Source organism: Rhinolophus ferrumequinum, chromosome 21 (assembly GCF_004115265.2).
Source record: "Rhinolophus ferrumequinum isolate MPI-CBG mRhiFer1 chromosome 21, mRhiFer1_v1.p, whole genome shotgun sequence".
In the NCBI taxonomy this organism is placed as follows: domain Eukaryota; kingdom Metazoa; phylum Chordata; class Mammalia; order Chiroptera; family Rhinolophidae; genus Rhinolophus; species Rhinolophus ferrumequinum.
Genome location: NC_046304.1, coordinates 38987361 through 39015227, shown reverse-complemented (window position 1 = coordinate 39015227; position 27867 = coordinate 38987361). Strand labels below are relative to the sequence as shown.

General features: G+C 46.4%; 3 protein-coding genes across 8 annotated transcripts in view; 2 read left to right on the top strand and 1 right to left on the bottom strand.

The window, feature by feature from the left end:
• MPP3 (MAGUK p55 scaffold protein 3) overlaps positions 1-8497 on the top strand; it is a 32488-nt gene extending 23991 nt beyond the window's left edge. For 3 of the 6 annotated variants that reach the window (XM_033089419.1, XM_033089421.1, XM_033089420.1), the window contains exons 20-21: positions 1200-1352; positions 8352-8495. In XM_033089419.1, the coding sequence (XP_032945310.1) occupies positions 1200-1352; positions 8352-8480 (282 nt within the window). In that variant the 3' untranslated portion in view covers positions 8481-8495. Of the gene's footprint in view, positions 1-1199; positions 4352-8351 lie in introns of those variants that run through there. The other 3 variants (XM_033089422.1, XM_033089423.1, XM_033089424.1) reach the window with 3 other exon arrangements.
• CFAP97D1 (CFAP97 domain containing 1) lies at positions 4156-8202 on the bottom strand. Its single transcript, XM_033089426.1, has 5 exons — positions 7784-8202; positions 7160-7230; positions 6759-6877; positions 5564-5687; positions 4156-5136 (listed from the first exon to the last, which is right to left on the bottom strand). Exons 1-5 carry the CDS (start codon positions 7905-7907, stop codon positions 5080-5082), a joined length of 495 nt encoding a protein of 164 aa, XP_032945317.1. The 5' UTR covers positions 7908-8202; the 3' UTR covers positions 4156-5079.
• Positions 8498-9104: 607 nt separating the features above from the next.
• Positions 9105-20588, top strand: DUSP3 (dual specificity phosphatase 3). The gene is made up of 3 exons (XM_033089425.1): positions 9105-9699; positions 13011-13237; positions 16885-20588. The coding sequence occupies exons 1-3, from the start codon at positions 9575-9577 to the stop codon at positions 17088-17090; spliced, it is 558 nt and encodes a 185-aa protein (XP_032945316.1). The 5' UTR covers positions 9105-9574; the 3' UTR covers positions 17091-20588.
• The last annotated feature ends 7279 nt before the right edge of the window (positions 20589-27867 follow it).

The following is a 27867-nucleotide window of genomic DNA, read 5'->3' as shown; positions in this document are numbered from 1 at the left end:
AACCAACTGAGCCATCCGGCCATCCCTCCGGCATCCCATTGCCTTCAATCTAGCTGTGGAGGGCGCAGCTCACTGGCCCATGTGGGAATCAAACCAGCAACCCTGTTGTTCAGAGCTCGTGCTCTAACCAACTGAGCCATAAGGCTGCCCCGGAAGTTTCTGAATGAAGAAGCAAACATTGTGCAGATTGGGGAAAGGAGGGATCAATGGTTATACCTTAGTATTTAGATGTCAGCAAAGAAATCTGATTAAAGAAGTCAGGTACCCTAAGGAAATGGGGAATTTGATCAGGGTTGCCCCAGCACTTTCTTAAATAACTACTGTGTCTCCTGGGCTAGTGTTTGGCCCTTGTACGAGGAAATAAAAAGAATTGAGTTCTACGGTATGAAGACTTTAGGAGTCTTCAGAGGGCATTAGAATTACTTATTCTTCTTCTTTCCCCCCTAGTTGATTCCAGAAATGCTTGCTTTGCTTTTATATAGTTATTATTTATAGTTCTTTCCTGTAATTATTTAACTAAATTGCCATACAATACAATAGTACCACTTTGGAAATACCTTTGGACAGGAAGTGTGATAATCACACACACACACACACACACACACACACACACACGCAGATATATAGCGTCAACATCCTCCCCAAAGCACTTCATATCCTAACAGGTCCTCAGTAGATATTTTGTGAATGGATGACTGAACCATGATTATGTCTACTGCCCATTAACTTTGTGGAAAGTTTGATAGCATGTTGTCACTATATTCTGTTCTTTTTTTTTTTTTTTTCTTTAAAGATTTTATTGGGGAAGGGGAAAAGGACTTTATTGGGGAACAGTGTGTACTTCCAGGACTTTTTTCCAAGTTGTTGTCCTTTCAATCTTAGTTGTAGGGGGCACAGCCCACCATCTCTTGCGGGAGTCGAGGAATCGAACTGGCAACCTTGTGGTTGAGAGCCCACTGGCCCATGTGGGAATCGAACCCGCAGCCTTCGGAGTTAGGAGCATGGAGCTCTAACCGCCTGAGCCACCGGGCCGGCCCCTATATTCTGTTCTTGAGTTCACAGGTGGTTATTAATGGGCCATAGTCATCACTTACCACTTAAAAATTAGAGGTTGGAACATTGTCCAAGACACAGATCGTAAGTTTCTTATTTTGGGGGAGAACCACCCGGTTGCTCCATAACTGCCCCTTTCCTTGCAGGATGAGGAGCAGCAAGAAATGGCCACCTCCGCTGCCTTCATAGACCAGCATTACGGGCACCTGGTGGATGCCGTGCTGGTGAAGGAGGACCTCCAGAGCGCACACAGCCAGCTGAGAGGGCTCTTAGAGAAGCTGAGCAAGGACACGCACTGGGTACCTATTAGTTGGGTCAGGTAACTGTATCCTAGAACATCCAGGTTGGAGGGGACCTGGAAGACCACCTAGTCCAGCCATGTTACCATCAAGGAATTGTAAGTGTGGAGAGGGGCGGAATTTTCCATAAACTCCATCATCAAGAAGAGTGGGAAGTCCTGTTTGGTGGGTTTTTGTCTATTGTTTTTCACTGCACCCCTTTGGAGAAGAAAACATGAGTGGAAAGGGGGCGTATCACAAAATAACATGTCATTTATTAAAGTATCACAGGCAAGTTGATCCTGATTCTTTGTATCAAAGTTAAGTAGCCACTGTCTTTGGGGGGTGGTGAATGTATACAGTACCTATTTGCAGAGATGTAAGCTTTAGAAAGACACTTCATTTATCCAGCTTTGTTGGAAGTTGAGTTGTTTTACCCAAGGGCATTTTCCCATGTAACTGAAGTTCCCCTGTCTTCAAGCACCAAAACGTTGATTTTTAACCTCGGTGATGCTTGCCTGGCAATGGAAAACTTGGTTCTCTGACTTCTCAAATAGTGAGGATACATGAACATTTTTGGAAGACTGAGGCACACTTCACTGTCATCATGAATTTCTAGATATAGGCGTGTTTTCAGGGACTCTTAAGGAAGGTAAGGCTGCTTGTCCCCTTTCTAAATACCCTCAGACTCCTACAACGGAGTCCTTGCTTTGTTTGATTTGTTCGATTCCGTCACTTGTCCCTCTCGTTATTGACAGCTGCCCTGGTTCTTGCCTGCCCCTACCTTCAGATTATAGGGGCTCCTGTCATGCTAGATCATGGGAAACCAGATGATCCACTCCCCTCCCCCCCAAAAACTGTTTAAGCCACGATACATCAGTCCTGACTGTAAAAATCAAATCGTATAGACTGAGTATGGGCCTAATGGGTTGTTTCCGAGCAAAAGTGTTTATCATACAGGATTTGTGAGATAGCTTAGCTGCTCAGAGAATTTTGTTTCTTATTAATATCCAATGTATGTATATAAGTCTTTATTCTGTGCCGGGAGCTATGCTAAGGCCTTTATGTACATTACTTTGATAAATACTCCAAACCTATTATGGAAGATTCTTATCAGCTCCATTGTATAATAAGAAAAACAAGGCTTAGAAAGTTTACATAATGTGTCCAAGCTTGCACAGTTTTATTTTATTTTGTTGGGGTGTTTTTTTTTTTTTGCATATTTTATTTTACTTTATTTTTTATTAGTTTCAGGTATCTGCACAGCTTTAACTAAATGGTAGAGCTATAGTGTTTGAGCCCAAGTCTTCCTAATATCAGAGATGGTCATCAATTCCTATACTATACTGCCTCGTTCTTTTGTGGTCCCATAATTGTGGCTACTTGTACTTGCAAGTGAGGAATGTGTTCACCGCTAGAATTTACAATACTATGTAGCATGGCTGTAACTTCTGAAAAGAGGCTGCATATATGTGTAATTTTCAAGATATTTTCCTCGAGAAAAAAAGGAGGCCAGGTTAAGGGTGAAGCACCAGGGACATTTGCTGTCCGTTTAAATTTTCGTTTTGCCTTGTAACACAAGGACGACTTTGTTGCTTTCTGGCTCACTAACCTGGTAGGTCCACCTAACAGGATCACGTTCTTCAGAACTTCCTAGCAATAGGATGAAGACTTCTTTGCACTTACAGAGTACTGGATTCTTATCAAGTGACGTTAGTCTTGAGCTGTTTCACATAGAACCGGGGCGGGAAGGGCAGCTGCCCCTTGAAGTGTGAATGGTACATGTGAAGTTGTGAGTATTACATAGGAGAGCTGTGATCCAAAGGCAGCTCTCAGGCAAACACCACATATGTCAGAATTACTCACCATAAATCCCCTACGGAGGCTCCCTGGTGGGGATCCTAACCATCTCTAACCAGGTCCCATTTGGTGGTTTTTCCTCCAGTGTAGGAACACAGTGGTTGAGCACCAGATGACTTTATTTGTATTTCATACTACTCCACAGACTTCTTCTGCTTCTTAATATTTTTACACAATTGTCAGATGAAATGATCATAATACTCTTCATGTGCATTATGAAGCAAGGCATTGAAATGTGATGCTTGCTTTCCTTCCTGTCAAAGTAGCTTCCCCACCCCGAAGACAAGCTGTGTCTACAGCTGTTTGTCTGCTACTAAATCTGTGAGAGTAGAATGGATAGGGCTCAGATAGAGACAGAAGTCGTTTGTAAAGTGTTTCTGCTATTTGTAACCAAGCAGAAAAGTGTTGGAAAAAAGACATCCGTTTACAAATATATATTGGTGGGATGTGGGCAAATGCAATTCCAACTCCCATTCTAGCTATTAATACATATGTTCTGAGCTCCCGGGCAAAAATTTCACAAAAGTTCATCAGTTGGGTCCCCACACCAAAAAAATCTCCTTATTACATACTCCTTGAGATGTGTGCTCTATGGATTGTACCAATGTCAACTTCTTGGTTCGATATTGAATTATATAGTTACACAAGATGCTAATCCTGGGGGAAGCTGGTGAAGGGTGCAGGAGACACCCCGCGCCCCATACATTTGCTTGCAACTGCCAGTGAATCTAATTATTTTAAAATAAAAAGTTTATTTATTCGTGATGAGATCTTTTAAGATCTACCAACTTTCAAAATAAAAAGCTTAAAAAGTCAGGCTCAAAAACAGCATGACCAGTCACAGAAGCCACGCACACGCGGTCTTGCCATGTATTTTGATATATTTTTGACACTTTCACTGTTGCTGCTCCCTATAAATGAGCACAGTACATGGAAATGTCACTGAAGCATTCTTTTCCAATTCTGTGTATTCACAGAGAAACTACTGGCATTTGTTCTCTGTGCTGTCTGGACCTTAATTTCATCACATGCTTTTGTTTTCCATTTTGACAGAGCTGAACTTTTGGCTAGATCATCTCCCTACACCTATTCCCCCCAGGATGGTGGTGATCGTGTATGTTTTAAAAAGTTTTCTTTCATTAAAACTTCTTTTCATAGCCCCAAATAAAAATGCTTGGTGTCTTTCCTTCTGCCTGCCCCATTGTGTCTCCATTTGGGGATGAGACTTAAAGCCTGTGGGTACCTTAAATGTTAATTTACTCATTTTATGTTCCAAGCTTTATTGTAGCATCCTAAGAGTAAGCATTCAGCCACTTAGGAGTGTCTTGAGATTCTAAGCAGCTAAGAAATCCTAGGGCCTTCCTTGTATCTTTTCCATGGTGAGTAACCTTGTATTTAGGGAGAAGAGAGAGAGAGAAATGGAGAACCATCAATTATACAGAACTCTTCTTTGGAAAGCCTGCGTGTCCATTTATTCTTTTCCCCAGGAGGGGAAAAACCAAACTCAGTCATTACTAATAATGTTCAATAATACAAAATGCCAACACAATAGTACATCTGAATAGTGACAGAGACCTGTAATGTAACTTTGGCACAACATTTAAGCCATGAGACCTCCTGTTTATATCTTCTTGGAACAAAATCACTTCTCCTAAGACTCATGTAAAGCCTCAAAGCTGATGACGAAAGACAGTCATTTCCTACTTACTTGGAGAGAAAACAAAGACAGAGCTCCAAGTTCCCTGAATGGATGACCAATCAATATTATAGAAGAGCAAATTCACCCCATAACTAGGACCCTTGCTCTCCATCTATACAGTTCTTGGGGCTTTGGTATCAATTGTGATCACTGTGTCCTACAGTAAAGAGCAACTGGGGTAAGACATACCTATTCATCTTGCGAGAGAAGATATTTTGTTGTATTTCTGATGTAGCATCTTGAATTCTTGAAGGAAAATAAATCAGAAAGATTTATGTCAAAGCGAGGGTGCTGGTGTGAAAGTTCTAAATTCTAAGGATGGTTGAGAAAAGACAGGTTAAAGCCAGGGAGAGGAGGTTTTAAAAACAGTGCAGATGGCTTTTTTTTCTTCTTAAAGGGTCAAATTAACCACATACTGGATCATGTACCCTTCATCCTCTGTGCTTTCTTAATGAATTAGGGATGGAGGAAGATGCTACCAGGTATTTTTCTGAAACTGATACATAATGGCTTTGCTACCAAGGAGCTGTCCTTAGCTCGTGGATGGTTTGTTCTGGGTGGTTTTTCTTTGACTGATTAGTGCGTTTCTCATGATCTCGCCCTCCTGAGACTGACCCTATGCTGCGCACAGACGAACTCTGTGCATGGGAATATCCCAGAGTCCCCCACGTGCCTGCCAGTCCATCTCCGATGACCTGCGGTCATAGAACGGTTTGCGATCACCAAGCCTCTTCAGAATGCCCAGGTTTTCCACGGTGATTCTCACTAGCTCCCGGTTCCTTGTTTCTCTGTTTAAGCTGAAAAACACAAAAATCCCAAGGTGGGTGAATAAAATTCTCTTGGACGGAAAAGGGGCAATGAAGTGGTGATGTCATAAATCCAGGCTGCCTAAGTGCAGGGAGCAAGCTCTTCCGCTGAACTGAAGCCCCACACACCTGCTGAAGCACACTGTACTCTGGGAAACGTACTTAGCACTGGCAGGTTTACAGCAGTGGTGTCCAGCCCACTGTCCAGAAGATTGTACTTGATTGGTCTGGGGTGCAGCTTGGGCAGTAGCATTTTGTAAAAGCTCCTCAGGAATTACGCGAAATGAGAATTGAGAATGTCTGATTTCTACGATGAGGGAAGGTCTTGCCCATGGATAAATCTCAAATGGCTGGTGACAAGGTTTGTGTCACCTCACTTGCCTCAGCTTTAACTCAGTTTCAGATATACAAGAATACAGGAAAATCATCTTGACACTCCCCACCACACACACACAGCCACCAAATTCTTTCCCTTATATGCATTTCTTCTGCAGCCCCGACCCCACTGCATTATTATTTACATAAATGTTTCCCCTACCAGAACCTGAGTTGTTGAGGTTAGGAAATGTATATCTCATTTCATCTCTATTGCTGGTGCCGAGCACATAGTTGTTGCTCAGGAAATAGTTATAGAACCGAATCTTAAGAGTGCTGTGTCATAGTCCCAGCTATGGCCACCACTTTACAAAAGTATGCAGTGCTTTCTTTTCTTTTCTTTCTTTCTTTTTTTTTTTTGAATTTTTGTAAGAGTTTATTTGAGCCAAACTGATGACATGCCAGGGAGCAAGATCTCAAATGCTCCCCTGCAGTGCTTTCTTGTGACAAACTCTGAATAAGACTCCACAAAGTCTCTTAAATGAAATAAAAGTTAGCTGTTCAACACTAGGAAAGGTCCCTGTTTTCAGTAGTTTTCATTCTCCTTGACATAGTCTCTTTGGTTATTCCTCGAGATAATACTCCCGTAAATACTCCCCCCACTCAGGAGAACTTTCCACTAAAACTTAACAAAGGGAAAGTCATTTTTGACTTTCCAAAAATGAAATGAAGAGAAAAAAACACTACCTCTTGGAAAAATATTCATTCCAGCAATCTACCGTGGCAGGACCGCGATGAGCATTGGCGATTTTCTGACACAGTTGCTTGTTTTCATATTCGATTTTGTCGATTTTCCTTTGTTCACCCTGGTGAGAAACCCCTCCATGGTGACATCATCGCTACATTGTGCTCCAACACAGTGGTTTAGCATCACCCTCCACTGGGCTTGTGGGAAAGAGGCAAATTGAGGGCTACAGTGAAGACCGGGAGCAGAGCTGAGGACATGGGGTGGTGTGTATAGGGAGGAGAATTCATGAATCTTTGGGTTAGGTAAGTATTTAGAAGGTGCTGGGAAACTGGACCTCTTTAGGACACAGTTAAAAATCATCAGTAAGGTACATCAGCAGATGGCATGAACAACTAAATACCTGTAGTTTGCTCAGTTTTAAAATGTGGTGTGTGTGCGCCACTGGAGGTTTGGTATCAACAGCAGGTTTCACTAGAGAAGGATAAAAATGAGCAATGTTACGCCACAGGTGTCCTCTTAACAGCTTCAGAAAACCTACTCGCGTTCTAGACAACGGCCCCGATAATAAACAGTATGATTTTGAATTCTGATCTTAAGCCAGCTCAGGAATTTTAGTTTAGTTTAATTCTCCAAACTGACATTTTCGAAGAGTTGTAAGCAGAAATGAAAGAAGGGTGTGGGCTAGAAAAAGTAAAATTTACAGAGATAAATGTCCTCTGAATCCCATGAAAGAGCCTGTCTCCCACCCTCTCCCAGTGTGACTAGCTTGTCGATTGCGTGCTCAAGTACTGTCCTCTTTCTAACTTACTTTGGCTTTGCAGAGTTTAAATGAGCATTTCTATCAAAGGAACTCCCTGGTAGAAGATAAATTTTGCTACTGATGCTAATGTCCTCTTGACCCAACTCAGCAGATAAGGCCCCATCATCTCAAAGTTATGAACTGGTCTGGTTCACTGTCAGTATCTTTAAGGTGGACCCTTCCAGAACCCCTAATCGCAGTGTCCAGCCCAAACTGCCCACATACCGATTTGTATTCTATTCTTGTGAGATAGGTAATGGCCAAAGTCCAGGGTCTTCCTGAATGTTGTGCTCTGCCTGTGATTAGAGACGATTACAGGGTAGGCTAGGTAATCCAGGGAATTGTTCATCTTCTCTTCCTAGTCTTACTTCTGAAATGAGGCACCTAGACTCCGCTGTGAGGTACTTAGCTGTCCCCATGACGGGCTGTCATAGTTACTACCCAGTTATGACATCAGGGACAGGTCTTAGGGAAGGAGGAGCTGCAGCAGAGCATGCCTGGCTGTCCCTGGGCTTCTCTTTTGAAAGCTAACGTAGACCCAAGTCAAGATGAGGGGTAAGGGACTTGAAAGTTTCCTCCGGTGCTTTGAGTGCAGATGCCACCAGCACCAGCCGGAAAAGGTGTGGAGTGCTGGGAGGGGTGGGGATTTAGGGAGAAAGGATCTAACCAGCCTTGGGCTATAAGTATAATAGTCTCCACTGCAATGGTTCCCCTAAAGAGTGAGACCACAAGCTTTTTGGGGGAGGTGAACGATGACCTGGACGATAATCTGATCCAATTTCTTCATTTTCAGATGAGGAAACTGAAGCCCAGAGCCTCAAGCCAAGCTGCTCAAGAACCAACTTATTGGCAGAGCTGGGCTCAGAATGTGGGTTTCCTGAGTTCCCAGGATCGCATTGGCTTTTTGGAAGGGGGGCGGTGAATCTGCCATTTTCAAGGCAGTGGGGGAGGACAGAGACTGTCTTTTGCTCCTCGTGGGATCTCATAAGCAGTGAGTTGCGGGCACACTGTGGCTCATAGCAGGCTGGCAGCAGCTCCAGGAAGGACGGCAAAGGGCCCCATTCATCTGCACACTAGCATAGGGGGTGGCACCTAGGGGTGCTCCACACGTTTGCGGAGAGAGAGAGACAGAGAGAGAGAGAGAGAGAGAGAGAGAGAGAGAGAGAGAGAGAACAAACTCCCCCATTCAGTGCTATTAGTGCTGGGCGCTGTCCTTAAGTGTCACATTTAATCTTGCAAACAGCCCTAGGAGTTAGGAGCTACTATTATCCCCATTCAGCCCCCCCCCCCCCCCCAGCAAACAGGATCAGAGAGGTTAAGTAATTCCCCAGGGTAAGAATGCCAGGCATGGCTGAACAGAGCCCAAGCCTTTGAGAACCAGACAGACTCTCAATGAACGTTGAAAGAATTGTGCCCCAAAATTGAGCTTCTCAAACTTTAACTTTCCTAGGGATCCCCGGGGTGGGGGTGGGGGTGGGTTGTAAATGCACGTTGTCATTCAGCGGGTCTGGGCTGGGACGGAGATTCTGCCTTTCTGACACGCTCCCGCGTGATGCCAGTGGTGCTGGGCAGCCGCAGGGCGAGTCAGAGCTCACAAGCGGAACCCGGGTGCCCCTGTCATCTGAAAAAAACACGCGACACTTGGGCGTCCTCAGGTCTATAGGAACATTTATTGCGCCCTGCATTTGGTCCGATGAAGTGACTGCATTTCCCAGTTTATAACGTTACAGGAAATGCCTTAGCTGGGGGTGGGAGAGGACCCCCTCCCCGAAACTCAACAGGGGCGGCATTTCCGCCCCCGGGGTGGGCCCAGGAGTCTTCCGACCGTTACCTCCGCGCGGAGCTGCGCGCGTACTTCCCGGGAATGGAGCGCGCGTGGCCGCCCACGTTCCGCTGCTTCTAACGCCAGGCGAACCCGCCTCCGGGGCGGGTCCCGGCTCGGGAGCCCCCGCCCAGCTGACCGAGCCGCTCTCCCCTCGCTGGCTGCTGCCCGGCGTGCAGGACCCGGCCGCCGCCATGTCCGGCCCGTTCGAGCTCTCGGTGCAGGATCTCAACGACCTGCTCTCGGACAGCAGCGGCTGCTACAGCCTCCCCAGCCAGCCCTGCAACGAGGTCACCCCAAGGATCTACGTGGGCAACGCGTGAGTCGCCTCTCCCAGCCCCAGCCCCGGGGCGCCCCGCCCACCCGGGATCCCAGGAGGGGGCGTCGGCAGGTGCAGGTGTGGGGAGCCGGGACATGGTCGACCCTCTGCAACTCCAGCAGGGACTGGTGGGGGCTGCGTGGGGGCTGGAGTCACCGCCCACCCCCGCGTCGGGGGCGGAGGGGCTGGTCCCCGCCTCCGCCCGGCGCAGTCCTTCCCTTCCGGGAATGCACAGAGCCCCGGGGGTCAGTTCGGCTAGCCCCTCGTCCGGCCCAAAGCCGCCGCCCGCTAGGGGCTCGGCCTGGGGCGAGGTTGGGGCTACCATGTTCACTTAACAGGTGGCCCTCTGTCGCCTGGCGGGTCAACGGCCTGCATGTCATGTGACAGCTGCCTGGTTCTGCAGTGAGGTCACCGCGGAATGTCTGCCTTCGCTGCCATGGCAACGAGCTGACGTTACAATTTGGGCGTGGAACTTTCCCCAGCTGGGCAGACCCAGATCAGGGAATCCAAATACTCCAAAAGAGCCAGGGGTCCAGAGAGCTGGGCGGGGGGGTTTGCTTGCTTCTCCTGCCTTCCAGATAGGGTTTTGATTTACATGGAATTCTAGACCCCGTAAGGACCAGAGCCATCACTTAGAAAAGATTCTCACTTTCTCACCACTAGGAAATGCATTATTATTTGTAACTTACGAGTTCCTACCAAATTTATATTCCATTTTTTGTTAGTCAAACTACTAGTAAGAAATTCTCAGCAGCAGGAGAGAACCAGTGTTAATCATTCTGAGAGGTGCTGAAATACCAGCCAAAAGCAAAGAATAGATTACCAGGCCTGTACAGCCTTGGGAGGGCGCAGATTGGACTTTTATGAGACCCGAAACCCAGAATTACCCCCTTCTGTTGTTTTACACAGAAAGAGATTGTGGTCCCCAAGCAAGCGGCTGAGGGACTGTGAGGTCAGGGTCAGTGTCTTGCTCATGTCTGTATCACCATCCTGGACTAGGACTGGATGCTTACTCTGCCAAGGACTGCCACAGACACGGGGGTCATCTTGGAGCTAGAAGGGGTCCATAAGGCAGGTTGCAACCTCATGGGGGACTGTCTCATCCATTATATCATTCATTCACCATAGTAAGCACCTACTATGTGTCAGGCAGTGTACAGTGTTCATTCATTGTACTGAAAGTAATGATGATGGTAAATTTGTCGAATGTTGAATTAGTATTAGAGATGGGAGATAAAGGGTAGTGACTCTTCAAAATTAGTTATTTTATTATGATTATTATTTTGATTTTTTTTTTTGTTTTTAATTGGGGAAGGGGAACAGTTCTTTATTGGGGAACATTGTATACTTCCAGGACTTTTTTCCAAGTCAAGTTGTGGTCCTTTCACTCTTAGTTGTGGACGGTGCCATTCAGTCTTAGTTGTGGAGGGCGCAGCTCAGCTCCAGGTCAGGTTGCCAGTTGCTAGTTGCAGGGGGAGCAGCCCACCATCCCTTGCGGGAGTCGAACTGTCAACCTTGTGGTTGAGAGAACGCACTCCAACCGAGTCATCGGGAGCTCAGCGGCAGCTCAGCTCAAGGTGCCGTGTTCAATCTTAGTTGCAGGGGGCGCGGCCCACCGTCCCTTGCGGGACTCCAGGAATTGAACTGGCAGCCTTGTGGTTGAGAGCCCACTGGCCCATGTGGGAATCGAACCGGCAGCCTTCGGAGTTAGGAGCACGGAGCTCTAACCGCCTAAGCCACCGGGCCGGCCCAGTTATTTTATTTTTAATGAGCCACTGCTGTACCATTGCATGTAGCGTCATGAGCAGAGATAGCTAAAGCAGAGTCCTAGAGTCCCAGCCAAAGGCCTCAGTAATTGCAAAATTCTGAGGATGACCCCCTCTCCAGCCACCCAGGCAGCAAGTGGCCTTGGCACTCACAGAGACCCTGCCCTCTTGGGCAGTTTGGCACATTTAGCTGTTGCCACTTCCCAAGTGGTAAGTAAGGCTGTGAACGTCTGGTGGTAGCCAGAGTGGCAAGGGCTGACAGCAACTGTGAAAAACACATTCCTTGCCCTCTAAGCAAATGTGACCTTGATTTAGCCAGAGGTGTGTGGGGCACCCAGCAAGGAGGATTAACTGAGCACTTAGTGTTCCCCCACCTATCAGGGGAAACAAAACCGGGGCTCCTGATCAGGGATCACAGGGCAGAGAGGCGCCTGGATGTGCCACGTTTTCTGGTGAATTTGCAATTGATGTGGGCATGAGACGCAGAGTAAGGAGGAAGGCAGAACAGTGTGGCTGTTCTCAGAAGAAAGGAGGTCTCCTCCCAGCTCTGCCCTCATGTGTGAGCACATACCTACACATCCTTCCGCTCTCCCATCAGGCCAGAGTTTAGGCTCTGTCCTTCCTTCCTCACAGGGCTGCCGCTGTGACAGGCAAACGAGATCATGTAGGAGAAGGCATTTGGTAACATATAAACAGCTGTTTGAACGGGCATGTTGTGAGATGAAATAAAGGAGCCCTTTGACTATTCAGGTCAAATGTTTCGTAAACCCCATAGTTCTGTTGGGGCCACTGCTCCCCATGTGCTTACTCACTCAAGAGAACATCAGGGCATGGCTAGTGGACTGTGGCAGGAGGGACCCGTCTGGGGGACGAAAGGGGGCTGCTGAACTTTATAATCCAAGGAAGGAAGCAGCCTGGGATATGCTGATTTCATTCTTCTTCATTGACTCACCATATATTCATTAAACAAATAAGCATAATCAAGCGTTAGAATAGTAGCACTGACTCGGTGTCAGGCTCTGTCTATAGAATAGCTTGCTTAACACTCAAACCCCAGGGGCTAGGTACTGTTATTGTCTTCATTTTATAGACAGGGAAACTGAGTCACAGAAAGGTTAAGTGACTTGCTCAAGGTTACCTGGCCGCTAAATGCAGGGCTGGATTCAGATGCTGGCAGTCCAGCTCCAGAGCCGTTCTTAGCCACTTGGCTATACCAGCACCACAGTATAGGGAGCGTGATGCCAAATGGATTGGAGGGGAGATCAGGAAATACTGCAGAGGGTGGTGAGAAACGAGAGGGTCCGTGTCCATGGAGAAGGGCATTCCAGGTAGAGGGAACAGCGCGGGCATGAAACCACCCAGTCTATCTGGGGTGGCTGCTGGTAATTAGATATGGCTGGGGGTACTGAGATGGGGAGAAACCAGCAGTGGCCAGGGCATGGAGAGTTCCTCACATTGCCAAGAGGCTTAGAAGCTTCTCTATTGTCCTCCCCTGGGGCCGCCAGTTGGTCAGATAAACATCCCTTGCTGATGTCTCTTGTCCAGGGCTGTGGCTCAAGACATCCCCAAGTTGCAGAAACTGGGCATCACCCACGTCCTGAACGCTGCTGAGGGCAGGTCCTTCATGCACGTAAACACCAGTGCCAACTTCTACAAGGACTCCGGCATCACCTACCTGGGTGTCAAGGCCAACGACACACAGGAGTTCAACCTTAGCATCTACTTTGAAAGGGCTGCAGACTTCATTGACGAGGCCTTGGCTCAAAAGAACGGTAAGCGTCCTACCACCCGGGAGACAGTGGGAGGCAGCTTTGACGGGACATTTTCTAGAAAACAGGCCCACAACAGCCTTTCTCTTGGAAAACCTCTGATTTCCTGTCTCCTGTGGTGAACGATCGAGAGCTTTAAGTCTCTCTCTGGGCTGCCTGTCAAGTGGCCCCATATTGCATAAGATGTACAAACCTTGCCCAGAGTGGCAGCTCCCGGGCCCTCGTGTTTGATTCGACTTTGACTGAGGGTTAATTTCCAACCACCCCTCCCTCCGATTCAAATAGCTTCAGTGATGAAGATTCATTTTCCATGATAAGAAGTTCTGAGGCGAAGGAGCTCTGGGCTGGTTGATTTAGCAGCTCAGTGGTAGCATCAGTACTAGGTGTTTTCTTCCCCTTTCTCTCCTGCCACCCTCATTGTGAGGCACTCCCCTAAGGGGCCCAAGAGGGCTGCAGCAGATCTGGTTCCCACCTCCTAATAGGACAAACTGCAGCAAAAGATGAGGTAGCCATCTATCCCTTCCTCATGTTTCTGTCATTTTTCTGAGAGTAAGTAAAACATTCCTCAGAAATCCCCCAGTAGAATTCCCCTCACGTCTCGCTGGCTAGAGTTGAGCGACATGTATACCTGGCAAGGGGAATGGGGCAGCCCTGATTGGCTTAGGCTGTGGGTCAGCAAGCTACAGCCCACAGGCCACATCTTCCAGCCATGTTTTAAATGTTTCCTGCAGCTGCCAAACATAAGACTGAAGCAGAACTGCTGAGGCACTGATAGCCAGGCGAGGTGTTCCAGAGAGAAATCCTAGAAGGCCAGAGGGCGTGCATCTGCTGAGCAGGCTGGGCCACTTGCCCTTTCTGCTCGGCTTGGTTCTCTCAGCAGCTGCCTTTACCTTTGTGCTGCCGCCAGCCTCTTCCTTCCTCCTCACCCCAAACCTTCCCAGGGGAAGTGACCTCCTTTGACGTGTGATGGGCCCTGTCCTCCTATTTCTAGCCTGTCTCTGCTACACCCGTGCTTCTTGTGCCAGCAGCCTCCCCACTGAAATGATTTCCAGTGAACAGAGTTTATTAGACACTGGTTATCTCATGTTTGGGGCCCAGGAGGGAAGTTGTATCGCCCGGGGAATCTGCAGACTTTACTGTCAGGCCCTTCATCGTTCTTCACGGTCTCCTACACGTACGTGTCATCCCACCCTCCACTTCAGCGGTCTGAGCTCCTGTATAGATGAGGACGAGGGGCCAAGTTAAGGGGATGTAGGCTGTTGTTCTCATATATCGTTTGGTCATGCATTCAGAGAACTTAGAGCTCTCTGACTTTGTTTCCTCTTTCCATACAACTAGGAACATAGCCTGACTTTTTGTGATCTCCTGCCTGAGCTCATGTGGACTGGGTCATCAGTCTGGAAAGCTCTTTCTGCCTCTCCCTACCCTGTTCTCTGGCAATCCCTACCGCGTGCTTTAGCACTGGGCCTAGTATCCTTTCTTCCATGAAGCCTGCCCCCTTGGCTGTCTCTCCAGCACCTGATGTAGCATCGAGCACATAGCAAATGATTACTAAATGAGTGACAAAATGAATTCTGTGGGTTCTAATGCCATGTGTAAATGTTCTAAGATTGATTTGCCAAGTGAGTCAATAGAAACTCACTGGCCTCTCAGTGTACAGGGCTCAGGAGAGCCAAGGACCCATCACTTTGGAGAGCTGAGGAGGATGGCCAGGGTACTCTGAGGAGGGAGCTGTCACTTCCAGCCTGGAAGATCAAGGGAGGCTTCATGGAGGAGGTGGTGTCTGGGCAGGGCCTGGAAGAATGGGCTTTGAACCCTCCCCTTCCACATTGGCTCTGTGAGCCCTGGGCATGTTGAGCATGTTTGGGTGGTCTGCAGAGGGCCCTGTGGCCAGGATGGGGCCAGGGAAATCCTCACACCGCATACTTTGGGTACATTGGGCCAGAGAGTGAATGGGTAGAGAAGTGGAGGACTCCGCCTTCCTGCTTTGGGAGGTATTGGGAAGATAGAGTCGTGTTTTGGGAACATTAGTCTCTTTAACAGACTCTGAGCCAGCAGATTTCCTTCAAAATAATGCCTGTGTTGAGGTGTTGGTGGGTGATCATTCACTCATTCTCTTGGCTACTCAGCAAATATTATTGAGCATCAAGAGTATGCTGGAGATCACAGGGCATCCAAAAATCAGTCCCCCCACTCCTGCCTTTAAGGAACTCGCATTCTGGCAGAGGAGGATAGGTCTGTGCTTGACCAATAGTAACACAGGACAGGGCTGCTGTAGGAGACGATGTACTAGGTGCCACCAGAGGACTCCTAGTGTCGGCTAATATTTATTTATTGAAGGCTCGCATGTACCAGGCACTAGCCTAAGGGCAGGGCCTCGTGGGCTATTTGGGGAACCTTGAGATGGTGTTTTGTTTGTTTTGATGTTTTTGTCTTGGTTCACGTTTGTACTTGACATTTATGTTCCTTTTATTTTTTAAACTGCTTTGTTGAGGTATAACTGACATTCAATAAACTACACATAGTACAATTTGATAAGTTTTGACATATGTATACACTTTTGAAACCATCACCACAACCAAGATAGCGAGCATATCCATCATCCCCCAAATTTTCTTCTGTCCCTTCGTGACCTCTCCCTTCCGCCCTCTCTCCTCTGCGTTCCTAAGCAACCACTGATCTGCTTTCTATCACTCGATACTAGTTACGTTTTGCAGAGTTTTATATCAGTGGAATTACGCAGTATGCACGCCGTTTTGGTCTGGCCTCAGTATAATTTCTTTGCGTTTCATCCATGTTGTTGCATGTATCAATAGTTCATTCCTTTTTAATGCTGAATAGTATTCCGTTGTATGGAGGTACCACAGTTTGTTTATCCATTTACCTGTTGATGGACATTTGGGATGTTTCCATGTTTTGCTTTGGATCGAAATACAAATTCATGTAGAGAGGTGGCCATATCACAAGTTGTAGATCAGTGTACTGAACACAACCATGGACCAACCCCCAGATCAAGAAACAAAACATGACCAGCATCCCAGAAAGCCCACCACATATTCCCTCTCAAATCCCCCCACCCCTCTCCTTTACCACTATCCAGACTTCTAATGGCATAGATCAGTTTTCCTGCTCTGCTACTCTGTGAATCATTTATATCCTGTTGGTGTGTTTCATCCATGCTGTTTCTGATGAGTTGTAGATCGTACATTCTTGTTATTTATCCATTCTGCCGTTGAAGGGCTTTGGGAGTCTCCAGATTGGGGCTATTATGAGTAGTGCTGCCTATGAATGTTCTGGACCATGTCTCTTGGTAAACATGGGTGCGCGTTCCTGCTGGCCATGGCCCTGGGATGGAATTGCTGGGCTGTAGGGAATGCATGTGTTGAACTTGAGTAGATATTGCCACACAGTTTCCCAAAGTGGTGTGCCAAACTTACCCTCCCTCCCCACCCCCAGCCACATGTCCAGGTCCTGGCTACTCCACATCCTCACTAATGCTTTGTGTTTTCTGTCTTTTTCATTTTAGCCATCATTCTGGTGTGTACGGAATGGCCTTGCGTTGTACTTTTCATTTGCATTCTCTGGAAGAGTGTTGACTAGAGTCGTTGTTCTGATGGTCCCAGCTCACTGTGTCATCCCCTTTCTTACAGGCCGTGTGCTTGTCCACTGCCGCGAAGGTTACAGCCGCTCCCCAACTCTAGTTATTGCGTACCTCATGCTGCGTCAGAAGATGGATGTCAAGTCTGCTCTGAGCGTTGTGAAGCAGAACCGTGAGATCGGCCCCAATGATGGTTTCCTGGCCCAACTCTGCCAGCTCAATGACAGACTTGTCAAGGAGGGGAAATTGAAACACTAGGGCACCCCCACTACCTCTTCTCTAGAGGTTGGACAGGGGACACCTTGGTTGAGGTGTTCCAAACTGCCATGTTTAGGAAACACAGTGTACCCTGCTCCCTGTATCACCAGGCACTTGTCCACAAATCTGTCCCAACACAACCCTGGGCCACTTTCCCCCTGGGAAGCACATAAAGCTTGCTAAGGAGGACATTCTTGCTCCCCGTGTGTCCTGTGCCTACAATTTATTATGTCCTCTCCTTGAGGTAGGGTCACGGAGGGAGAAAGTCTGGGACATGCATGCTTCTGGATGGCCCAGGGCTGGAGGTCTGTGGAAGTGTAAGGCCAGACAGGCTCACGGGGCCCTTCCTGATCTTCCCTGCCCTGCACCCCTGGGTCCTCTCCTGAGTGGGGACTGCAGCACCTCGAGCCCTGTAAAGGAACTATGCAACCCCGGGCCCCTCTTCTCCCCCAAGTCTGCCTTCCCAGTCTCATAGTCGCCCACACCCTGCTCATCGGCAGAGGCGTGTTGTGGGGTCTGAAGCCAGTGTGGGATGGCCGTCAGTTGTTAGTGGGCAGAAGTTCCCATGAAGAGACCACGTTTTAATTATTTCCATAGGATTAAAGATACTTTAACAAAGAAGCCCTCAGGTGGGCGAACAAATTCCCCTGGTGGTCTCTCCTGAATCAATAGTTTCTGAAATGTGAACCCTTGGAAGTCTTGAGTTCCGCAGCCACTGGAATATTCCCCTGGGCCAGCTCTTAGTCACTGGGTTTGTTAGAAGAGCGATGCCTTAGGCATGGTTTTATTTTTCTTTTTTAGAAAACAGGGTGTACAAGTTCAGCCTATTTAAAAACCCCACCATTTGGAGAATTACAAGGGTTTTGTCTTGAATTATAGTGTTGGCGAGCCCAAGCCACTCGTGCTAACTGCTTTTTGTCTCGGTTGCTATTCCAAGAACAGGAGGAGGAAGTTGGCCAATTACAGCGTGTGTGTGTGGGTGTGCATGGGGGTGTGTGTCTCAGAAACACAGCCAGAGGACCGACAAGCAAGGAGATGAAGGGTCCCCGGCTCACACCCTGCCCACTTACAGGTAGTTCTTACGGCTCTCCGGTGCCAGACAAGATCACGGACCCTTGAAAGCAAAAATGACTCAGCCAGGTAGAAATGAAACATGGCGCGCATCCAAGTGGAGCCTGAATTGGTGGTAGAGCAAACAAACCAACCAACAAAAAGAAACGACCATTTTTAGGATGATGGAGGGATACACTAGCTCTCACACACGTGTGTGCACATTTATCGGAATACAGGATTTTGTTTTCAACACAGACTTGTTAGAACTTCGCATGATTGTCGTCGTGGAAGATGATGCACTGTTATCATCTTCAGGTTCCCTAATGGCAGAGTGGTGTTGCTCAGCTGCGCCCTCAGCGCCTCACGCATTGGTGTCTGATAGAAGTTTGTGGAATTAAACTTTTTTTTTTTGAGCACCAAATATATTTAGGGCATTGTTCTGGTGGGTGTAGCCAGCTCCCAGAAGCCTGAATTTGTGGTAGGATCACTTGCAAGAATTTGCAAAGGAGTCTTACCCAAAATGAAATATCAGGGACTTTTGTTGAATAATTAAAATTCAGTTTCAAATGTAAATTCAGGCAATGTTAACATGTCAAGGTGTGGAATGTGCCTTTTTCAGAGTCGATCAGGAGCGTTCGGCCAGGACTAGGAGAAGCAGGCGTGCCTTCGGGCCTCACTCACAGGTGTAATGGTCTCTATCTCAGCAGGGGCAACATTGGGCAGCTTGAATGACCCCTTTTCTCTGTGGCCACAGCAGCCCTGAACAAACTAGGATCTGTCTTCTTTTTCAGACACTGGCTGTCCAGATAGAGCCACCTACGTGAAATGGCCATCCTCTAAACTCCGTACCTCACAGTTTTCAGATAACTCTCCCACTTAATCTAACTTGATTCTCACAATAACCCTAGATGGTAGAGCGTATTCATGTGTGGTTAACCTTTTTTGAAAAAAAGAGCTGAGGTTCAGAGGGATTAAGGGCATGGCCCCCAGGGTTGCCCAGCTCCAGGCAGAGTTGAGGCACGATTTCAGGTTTGCTGCTCCCTGAAACTGAGTTCCCTCTCGTACTACACTCCTTCTCAAGAAATGAGCCCCCTGGGAGTGTCCAGGTGCACTGCACATGCCCTTGACCCAGCCTGTGTGCACAGGGCCAGTTAGCTTTTTTTGGACAGAGTACGACAATTCAAGCTGTGGTGCCAAGGGGGGCCGTTTCTGGATGAGGGTGGGAAAGAGTTGGCACAAACCCATCCTCCAGAAAAAGGAAGTAAAAGATTGGGTTGGAATGTGTTGCTCTTCTTCTAGGAAAAATGTAGTATCCCTAAGTCAGACCTTTCTGCTCCATTTCTGGAAGAGGCTCAGGATACGGGGCTGGGGCCTCCCTCCCATGCCCAGGCAGTGGTCACCCCACAGCTCCTTAGTTGCTCTTGAAGGCCTGTTCGTGGGGGCATGAGGGAGAAAAGGTCAGTGGGAGAGTTACTGCCTTTACTTTGGGACTACTTTTATGCTGGTAACTTGGGATTTCTTGATAGTCCTTAGTCTTAGAAACCCCATATTTACTTCATGAGATTTAGCTCCTAGTTCTTTGAGTAAATAAAATTTTATTGTGTAAGGATGAACACTGTCCAGCTGTGAGTGGAAGCTGTTTCTGGACAGCTTTTTTACCCCTGGGAAGTGTAGGAATGCGAACTCAGGGTGCCCTCCCGTCTCCCCTAACCTGATCCCTTTCTTTGACTAGCAGACCCCACAATTAGAGCACCACACGTTGCTTTTCTGTTCTAAAGCAGTACACCTTTCACAGGCAGGTCTGTTTCCCTGCCACTCTAAGTTATCTGGAGAGCAGAAATCACCATCTATCAATGAAGGGAATTCATCTGAAAGACCTCTAAGGTTACTTTTGGCTCTGACACTTGGGGGTTCTCTAAGAATCCCCCACTTGGAATTGACCACCACCTGAAAATTAGAGGGCATGTAATAATATGGTGACCAGCAGGTGGTGCTGTGTTCCCCCCGTGGTGATGGATAATTGGAAAAGGAATGTTGGTGCCTTTTGTGTCACGAGTTAATGTTAAGATGCTAACGCTTTAATTAAAATAAGCACTGATCTTATAAAGATATGAGCTTTTCTCACAGGAAATTTTCTATCGTAAAATCGGTATCAAGAATCACTGAAGAGCCAACAGTGATGATCCTTCCAAGTTAAGATTGTATCCTGACTGGAAATTGAGACTGTCTCCGGTTGAGAGAGTAGATTGGTTGGAAGCTTACGTTACCTCCTGTCAGCTTTTAGGGTCATTTGATTGTGAAAGTGTGAGTTTTCTGGACAGAAAAGGGGAAGGTATTAAATTGGTTTTAAAAAAAAAGTTCAAGTTTAAAGTTTAACACATCTGTTATATCACAAATCCGTGTTAAAATACTAATACTGTAACCCAAATAAATGTCTTATATTACAAATACATGGTCTTTTTTTGTCCTTATCACAGTTGATTGCTTTTATGCTTAGTATTTTTTTATAAAGATTTTATTGGGGAAGGGGAACAGGACTTTATTGGGGACCAGTGTGTACTTCCAGGATTTTTTCCAAGTCAAGTTGTTGTCCTTTCAGTCTTAGTTGTGGAGGGCACAGCTCAGCTCCAGGTCCAGTTGCCATTGCTAGTTGCTGGGGGCGCTGCCCACCATCCCTTGCAGGAGTCGAACTGGCAACCTTGTGATTGAGAGGACTGCACTCCAACCAGCTGAGCCATCCGGGAGCTCAGCAGCAGCTCAGCTCAAGGTACCATGTTCAATCTTAGTTGTAGGGGGCGGAGCCAAGGAGTTGAACTAGCAACCTTGTGGTTGAGAGCCTACTGGCCCATGTGGGAATTGAACCGGCAGCCTTTGGAGTTAGGAGAACGGAGCTCCAACCGCCTGGGCCACCGGGCTGGCCCCCTATGCTTAGCTTTTATGTTTGCTTTTTCTAACTTTTAAAAAGAATCATCTAAAAATTAGCCCTCTGAGCTATAGTTATAGATTGCACGATGATTACATTTATGAAGTAGATATTTGTTGAACATCTCTCCAGTACCAGAAATTTCCTGTGTTAGGAATAATGTTTTGATTTACTTAATTAAAGAAATTCAGCTTATTGAGGTATAATTGACTGGAATATTCTTGAGTAGAGTGGCCCCTTCCAAATGAGTGAATTAAAAGATTTATGTTCCTAAGAAAGCAGGGGACTGGGGTGACAGTCTCAAGGTGGCCTTACGTGAAGATGATTGGGTGGCATTTTAGGATTTGAGTTCTCCTGCAGATGGGGAGTCCCAAAACATATCCCTGCCTCCAGATGCCTTAGATTCCACCATTACGCATTCTCTCTCCTAGGCTAAGCATTGCTTTTTTCCCCTCTGAATAAAAAACTCAGAGTTGGTGCCTTTTCTCCCAGACAGAAAAGGCCTGGGCAGAAAAAGAGCCTCTCTACTCTCCAATTCCCCATAGCGTGAGTCAGTTAGGCTAGCTCATTGTTTGTCAGAACTTTTGGCAACATAATCTTCATATTTTTACCCAAAACCTTAAGGCAGAACACTAATATATAAAACTGGTAAAAGTTTTTTAAAGCATCATGTAAAAAACATTTTAATTAAAAGGGTAATAATGTATATATATAGTAATAAATTCAAACAATAAAAAAGGCTTATAACAAAAAGTGAATCTCCTACCCCAAATCCCTTCAATTTCTCTCCTCAGAGGAAGCCACTAAGTATATATCCTTTTACAAAAATCCCATGCATAGGTAAGCATATACACACGTGTGTATGTAGAGATCTTTTCCCCGTAAATGGAAAATATTTTGTACTTTGTCTTGTTTGCTTAATATATTTTACCCATTGTTTCTTCTAATCCTGTTCATTTTAACAGTTATATAGCTTTCCATTGTGTATGAATGTATTACGGTACATACTACATAATGTATGGATGTGATTTCTGGATACTCTTATTTTAAAGGTCCAGGCTGCTTTACCAGTGCAGAACGTTGAAATGAGACTTACAGATGACAACTGCAGTTTTTTATCTGCACTATATCCTGTGAATTTCTGTGTCTTTTGTGGCACAGTGTCAAACATATCCCAATACTCAGAGCTAAGGAGTGTCCTGTGCTTGCTTGTGTAATTTAATGGGAGTGGATATGCCCAAGCCTAATTTTTAAAAAGGTAGTCTCTGAGCTATGGCCTCCTGAATTGATGACCCATTTATGAGAAAGAAGTTCAAGGGCATAGAGATTCAATGTCTGAAGCGTGTACTAGAGTTAATCTGCAGGCAACAAAATAAATGGGTGGTTTCTAATTCATCAGAAGAAATGAATAACACATTTGATTAATGTGTGTGTTTTTATTACAGTTTTAAATAATTAAAAAGTACATACTTTTTAAACCATGAGACATTTCTGTGGAAACCTGGGGTTCTGAGAGACCTCGTTTGAAATCCCATAAACTAGATGACCTTCCAGGTTAATGTTCCCAGGTATAGAGTTGGGTGGCCACCCTTGGAGGAAGGAAGGCAGAAGGAAGAGGGGGGAAGATGCTGAAAGGAGAAGGAAGAATAGAGGCCTGCAGCTAGGTGCTGAAGGGCAAGAGTCTACAAAAACACAGGGTAACAAAGAGCTTCTCTTTGGCCAAACTCCAGTCATTCTCCCCTGAACTCTTTTTCAACTAGGCCTCGACTTTTGGACTTGCATCTTTGTCTCTGTATTGCCCAATTTTAGCAAGAATCCTGCTAAGTCACATTAGCCAGAATCTCCCATTCTCCTGAGCTGGTCACCCTCAATACCTAAGAGGCTTCCTCATCCTCCTGCTGAAGTCTGATCGCACTGGCCTCCCGTTAGGTCAGTTTAACCAGAATCTCCTTTACCCCCAGTGTTTCTTCTTAGGACTGTTCCATTCACTGACCCCTACCCTCCTCCTTGGCTATAAAGTCCAACTTTTCCATGTTGTATTTGGAATTGAGCCCAAACACTCTTCTCCACGCAAGACCCCATTGCAGGGGCCTCTATACCTACCTATCACCATAGTAACCCCTTGAATGAAGTCTTCTTTACCATTTTTAACAAGTGTCAGAAATAATCTTTTCTTTAACAAGGGTTTGCAGTCAGGGGCCCCCCACGCAGAGGGTGGTAGTTTGGATGGCAGTTGGGGAGTTTCTGGGGAAGGAGTCAGGGCCCCACCTTGAAGGGCCTGGTCTGCCAGGCAGAAGGAAGCAGAAGTTTCATCCCGTTAGGGCTGGGGGAGCCATACCCTATTGTAAGCAGGAGCCTGTGTTACAAAGTGCTTTGCAGCTCCTCTCTCCCATCCCTAAGAAGCTGCTGAATGTACAAGTAGGATTTCCATCTGTGCCAAGACTCCCCAGAGAACAGTTCTCAACTGTGAATAAAGACGGGGCGATTTGGACAGCCCTCAATGCAGGCAACTGCCTATAAACAGATTTCCCTCCAAATCCATATATTCCATTTTCGCCACTGACCTGTGGGACCAAAATCTGTTCAAAAATGCAGCCCTCAGTTTCCATGAATTAGAGACAGGTGGCTTGAATACTAAGTAGAGAGTGAAACTTAGATGGCCTTTGAGGTTCCTCTCACATCAAGGATTCTATGATCCTGTGCATTCAAAGGAGTGTAACTTACTTTCCAAATTTGGCGTGTCCTTGAAAGTCTGATGGAAATGCTACGTCTTTCTATGAGGATCCCAGATCCACCTTAGGGGGAAGGGAGTGTTCTCTCCTCTGAAGGCCCGTAACACTTTGTCCCTTAAAAAAAAAAAAAAAGCCTCTGAACCTTTTTTCAGTGGCACTAATCACTTTCTATGGAGTTATTTGGTTGAAGAATTTATTTCTTCCCTGTTACAGGAGCTCCTGGAGGGGGAGCGTGTCAGTTCATAGCACCCGGCAGGAGGTCTTGTTTCATTAAATGTTTAGCAAGTGGACGTATGAACAAGCAGTGTGGTAGAAGCAATACCCAGTAAATCATCATATAGAAAAAACAGCCTTACTAGGAATTTAGGTATGGTATTACAATATTAAATTCAATTTAAAAAATCTTAGCTCAAAACCCGTGTTGGCAGCCTGGTGGAGAAACATGCGGTTATGGTTTGATTTGTGTCCCTCCAAAATTCATATGTCAAATCCTAACACCTAGTACCTCAGAATGGGGCCTTATTTGAAGTAAGGTTATTATAGAGGGACCATGTTTCCCCGAAAAGAAGACCTAGCTGGACAATCAGCTCTAATGCATCTTTTGGAGCAAACATTAATGTAAGACCCCGTATATATTATATTATATTATATTATATTATATTATATTATATTATATTATATTATATTATATTATATTATATTATATTATATTATATTATATTATATTATATTATATTATATTATATTATGACCTGGGTCTTATATTAATTTTTGCTACAAAAGACCCATTAGAGCTGATTGTCCGGCTAGGTCTTATTTTTGGGGAAACAGGGTAATTACGGTAAGATCATTAGAGTCAGCCCCAGTATGACTGATGTCCTTATAAAAAGGGGGAATTAGGACATGGACATGCACACCGAGGGAACACTGTGTCAAGATGAAGGCATGGATCAGGGTGATGCTTCTTGACAGGCCAAGGAATGCCAAACATGGCCAGCAAACCACCAGAAGCTAGGGGAGAGGCATGGAACAGACTTCCTCACCGCTCTCAGAAGCAACCAACCATGCCAACACTCTGACCTCAGAGTCCCAGCTTCCAGAACTGTGAGACAATACATTTCTGTTGTTTAAGCCCCCAGTGTGTGATACTTTGTTCCAGCAGCCCCAGCAAACTAATGCCCACTTATATGTCACTGGTCAGATTGGGGACCTGGCTGGGATTTCTGGAGAACAACCCTGCAACATGTAGCAAACTGTTTACCCTTTTGGACTAGCATTCACTTCTGGAAAATACTTTAACATTTGAAAAAAAAATTACTTTGTGGAATACTACTGGGCAATAAAAAAGAATACATTGTGGATAGTACATGCAACAACTTGGATGAATTTCCAGGGAATCATGCTGAGTGACAAAAGTTAATCCTAAAAGGTTACATACTAGTTGATTCCTTTATATAACATTTCTGAAATGACAAAACTGTAGAAATGGAGAACAGATCAGTGGTACCGTGGGTTAGCGGTGAAAAGGGTTGGCATGGGCGGAGGGTGATTCTAGTTATAAAAAGGCAACAAGAGAATCTTTGTGGCCACAGAGTTGTTCTTTATCTTGGCTGTGATGGTGGCTACTTGACCCTGCACATGTGATAAAGTTTCATATAACTAAACATACTCACGTACAAGTAAAATGGGGGAAATCTGAATACGATTGATTGGTGGAGTGTATCAATGCCAATATCCTGATTAGGATGTTTCACTATAGTTTTGCAAGATGTTACCATTGAGAAACTGGGAAACGGTACATGGAATTGTCTCTGTATCATTCCTTACAAGTGCATGTAAATTTGCAATTATCTCAAAATAAAAAGTTTAATACAAAAAATTACTTTGTACAGGATGTTCATAGCATCCCTACTGAGGATAGGGGAACACTGAAAATAAACTACCCACAACAGAAGTCAGCTAAAACCCCGGGAGTTTAAGTGCGGGAGTATTGCTGAGCTCTGAACAGCGATAAACTTGTGGACTGAGTAAAGCTAAAGTTGAATTAGTGTTATGTGAAAAAGCAGATGGCATCATAGCAGGTTCTCTCTGAGCCATTCTGTGGAAAGTATGGCTATACGTTGGCAGAGAATAATTCAAAAAGATGTAGATAATTTAGAGATTCAAGTCCACTGGATTCTTCTTTTTCTCTCATTTTAACATTACTTCAGTTTCAAATAAGATAATGACATGAAATAAACAAAATCCTGAGTCTCTCCACTCCTAGTCCCTGGCTCCTCCTTCTGTTTCCAGCAGGTGGCAGAAGTGTTCCAAGGATGGTCCCCACGGTCTCTGTTTCCTTTGGATGGGCCAGCAGCTCTCAACAGCAGGAGGGGCTCGAGCATCAATCCCGCCAGCTCAAGGAATCCAGGCAGCAGAACTGTCTTCTCCGAAGCCCAGGGCAAGGAGGCAGTTGTCTGGCCTCAATAGGGTTAACAGTCCACATTCCAGAACAAGGGAAAAGGAGACTGGTGGGTCACAGACAGGCAGAGGGGGTTCTGGAGGGCCAGCTTCTCACAACACACAGCCTCTGTTGGGAGAGATAGATCACCCCCAACAATGGCCACAGCTGTTTTCGTCTGCCCTGAAGGAAACTGACTTAGGAAGCAGGTATCAGAGAGGGCCCTTCCTGCAGGGGCTTCTGTCTGGCTTGTAAAACTGTCAGAGCAGCTGCATTCATGTGTCGAGTGATGGATGATGGAAAGAAGGAGGGACAGATGGCCACAGATGGACACAGTGACTTACAAGTCCAGGCAGGTGGCAGAGGCCTGGCAGAGGCTCTGCAGGTGGGGCATGCTGATTCATTGCCCAGTGAAAATACCAAGGGGACCTGGGCCACAGCCCTCTTCCCAGCTCCTTCAGGGCCGGAGTGGCTGCACCTCCTCAATCTGTCTGCAATGAAAGCTTCCGCTGGCCCTCCTTTCTTTTCCTGCACCTCAGGTGTGAACCTTCCTGCCCCTGCACCTCTGCCCCTCCCAGGCCCCTCATTCTGCTCCAGGGCTGAAGTAGCAATTCCTTTTGGTTTCTTTGTGGCTGGCTGGACCTGGGGTGGCTTCGTGGAATCCTCCCCGTGGTATGCATCAATCAGATTTTCCATATAGGACTCAACGCTGGTTTTGAAAAATGAAATGGGCTGGGAGACAGAAAAAAAACACGTCAGCACTAAAAATGTTGGCCTTGGCTTTTGCTAAGAAAATGGATTTTGTGCTCTCTACTCCTACCCGCAGCCCGGCCAAAGAAATAACTGTCTTTAGCACATGCGCCTGCGAGCCACAGTGAGTGTCCTGGCCAAAAAGTGCCTGTCACCGTGTGCGGGATCCCTGAGGAGCTTGAAATGCAGTTTCCTCCTTGAGCTCCAGCACCAGTTCCCGTTGACTTGCTCATCCTGGCTACTTATAATGGGAATCCCCATCTCCTTGCCCAAGTGGGCACCCTTGCTGTGGCCCTCAGTTTTCCCTCTTGCCTTCCAGAGGATGCCAAGCAGGGCTTTTTTGATCAGAACAATCAATGCTGAGCCTCATGGACTTGGGACCAATGAGATTTCTTTAAAAGCATGCTTCTGCCTCTATTTGGGTCTGTGGGGGGCCAAATTGACACCCCCTAGGGCCATTTTTTCATGTGACAAATGAACTTGGCCTTAGAAATGGGATCAGTAGGGCTCAGCCCTATGGAGGATTCAGAGCTGCAGTTTTCTTTGTTAAGCTTGTCCAAAGTTTGTTTTGAGAAAGCCTGAGGGCCCCAGGAAGGTAGAGATTAAGAGCCGGGATTCATTTTGATATCTGAAAACCACAGCCGTCTGCTTGTGGGAGGCGCTGGAGAGCAGGCTTGCCTCACACACACACCCCTCTCTCTGGGTCACCTGGGAGCACCAGCAGCAATTTGGGAGTTTGCTGCCCTTGAGGAGAAGTCTTTGTAGCGGGTTTGTTCTGAGCACACCCCTTTCCCTCCCCCTGGGCTGAGGAAAGCATGGGACCAGCACTGCCCCAGCCTGTCATTGGCTGGCACTAGGCAGAGGGGGCTTTAAAAAGGC

Bases quoted from the DNA above. Each gene is read 5' to 3' on its own strand.
- CFAP97D1 (XM_033089426.1), bottom strand. From the start codon at position 7,907: ATGAACAATTCCCTGGATTACCTAGCCTACCCTGTAATCGTCTCTAAT. The intron at 5,688-6,758 runs GTAGTGTTTTTT...TGTGTTTTTCAG, and splicing joins AATGAATATTTTTCCAAGAG to CTTAAACAGAGAAACAAGGA. The intron at 5,137-5,563 runs GCACGTGGGGGA...TTTTCCTTCAAG, and splicing joins CATCGGAGATGGACTGGCAG to AATTCAAGATGCTACATCAG.
- DUSP3 (XM_033089425.1), top strand. From the start codon at position 9,575: ATGTCCGGCCCGTTCGAGCTCTCGGTGCAGGATCTCAACGACCTGCTC. The intron at 9,700-13,010 runs GTGAGTCGCCTC...TCTCTTGTCCAG, and splicing joins AGGATCTACGTGGGCAACGC to GGCTGTGGCTCAAGACATCC. The intron at 13,238-16,884 runs GTAAGCGTCCTA...CCTTTCTTACAG, and splicing joins GGCCTTGGCTCAAAAGAACG to GCCGTGTGCTTGTCCACTGC.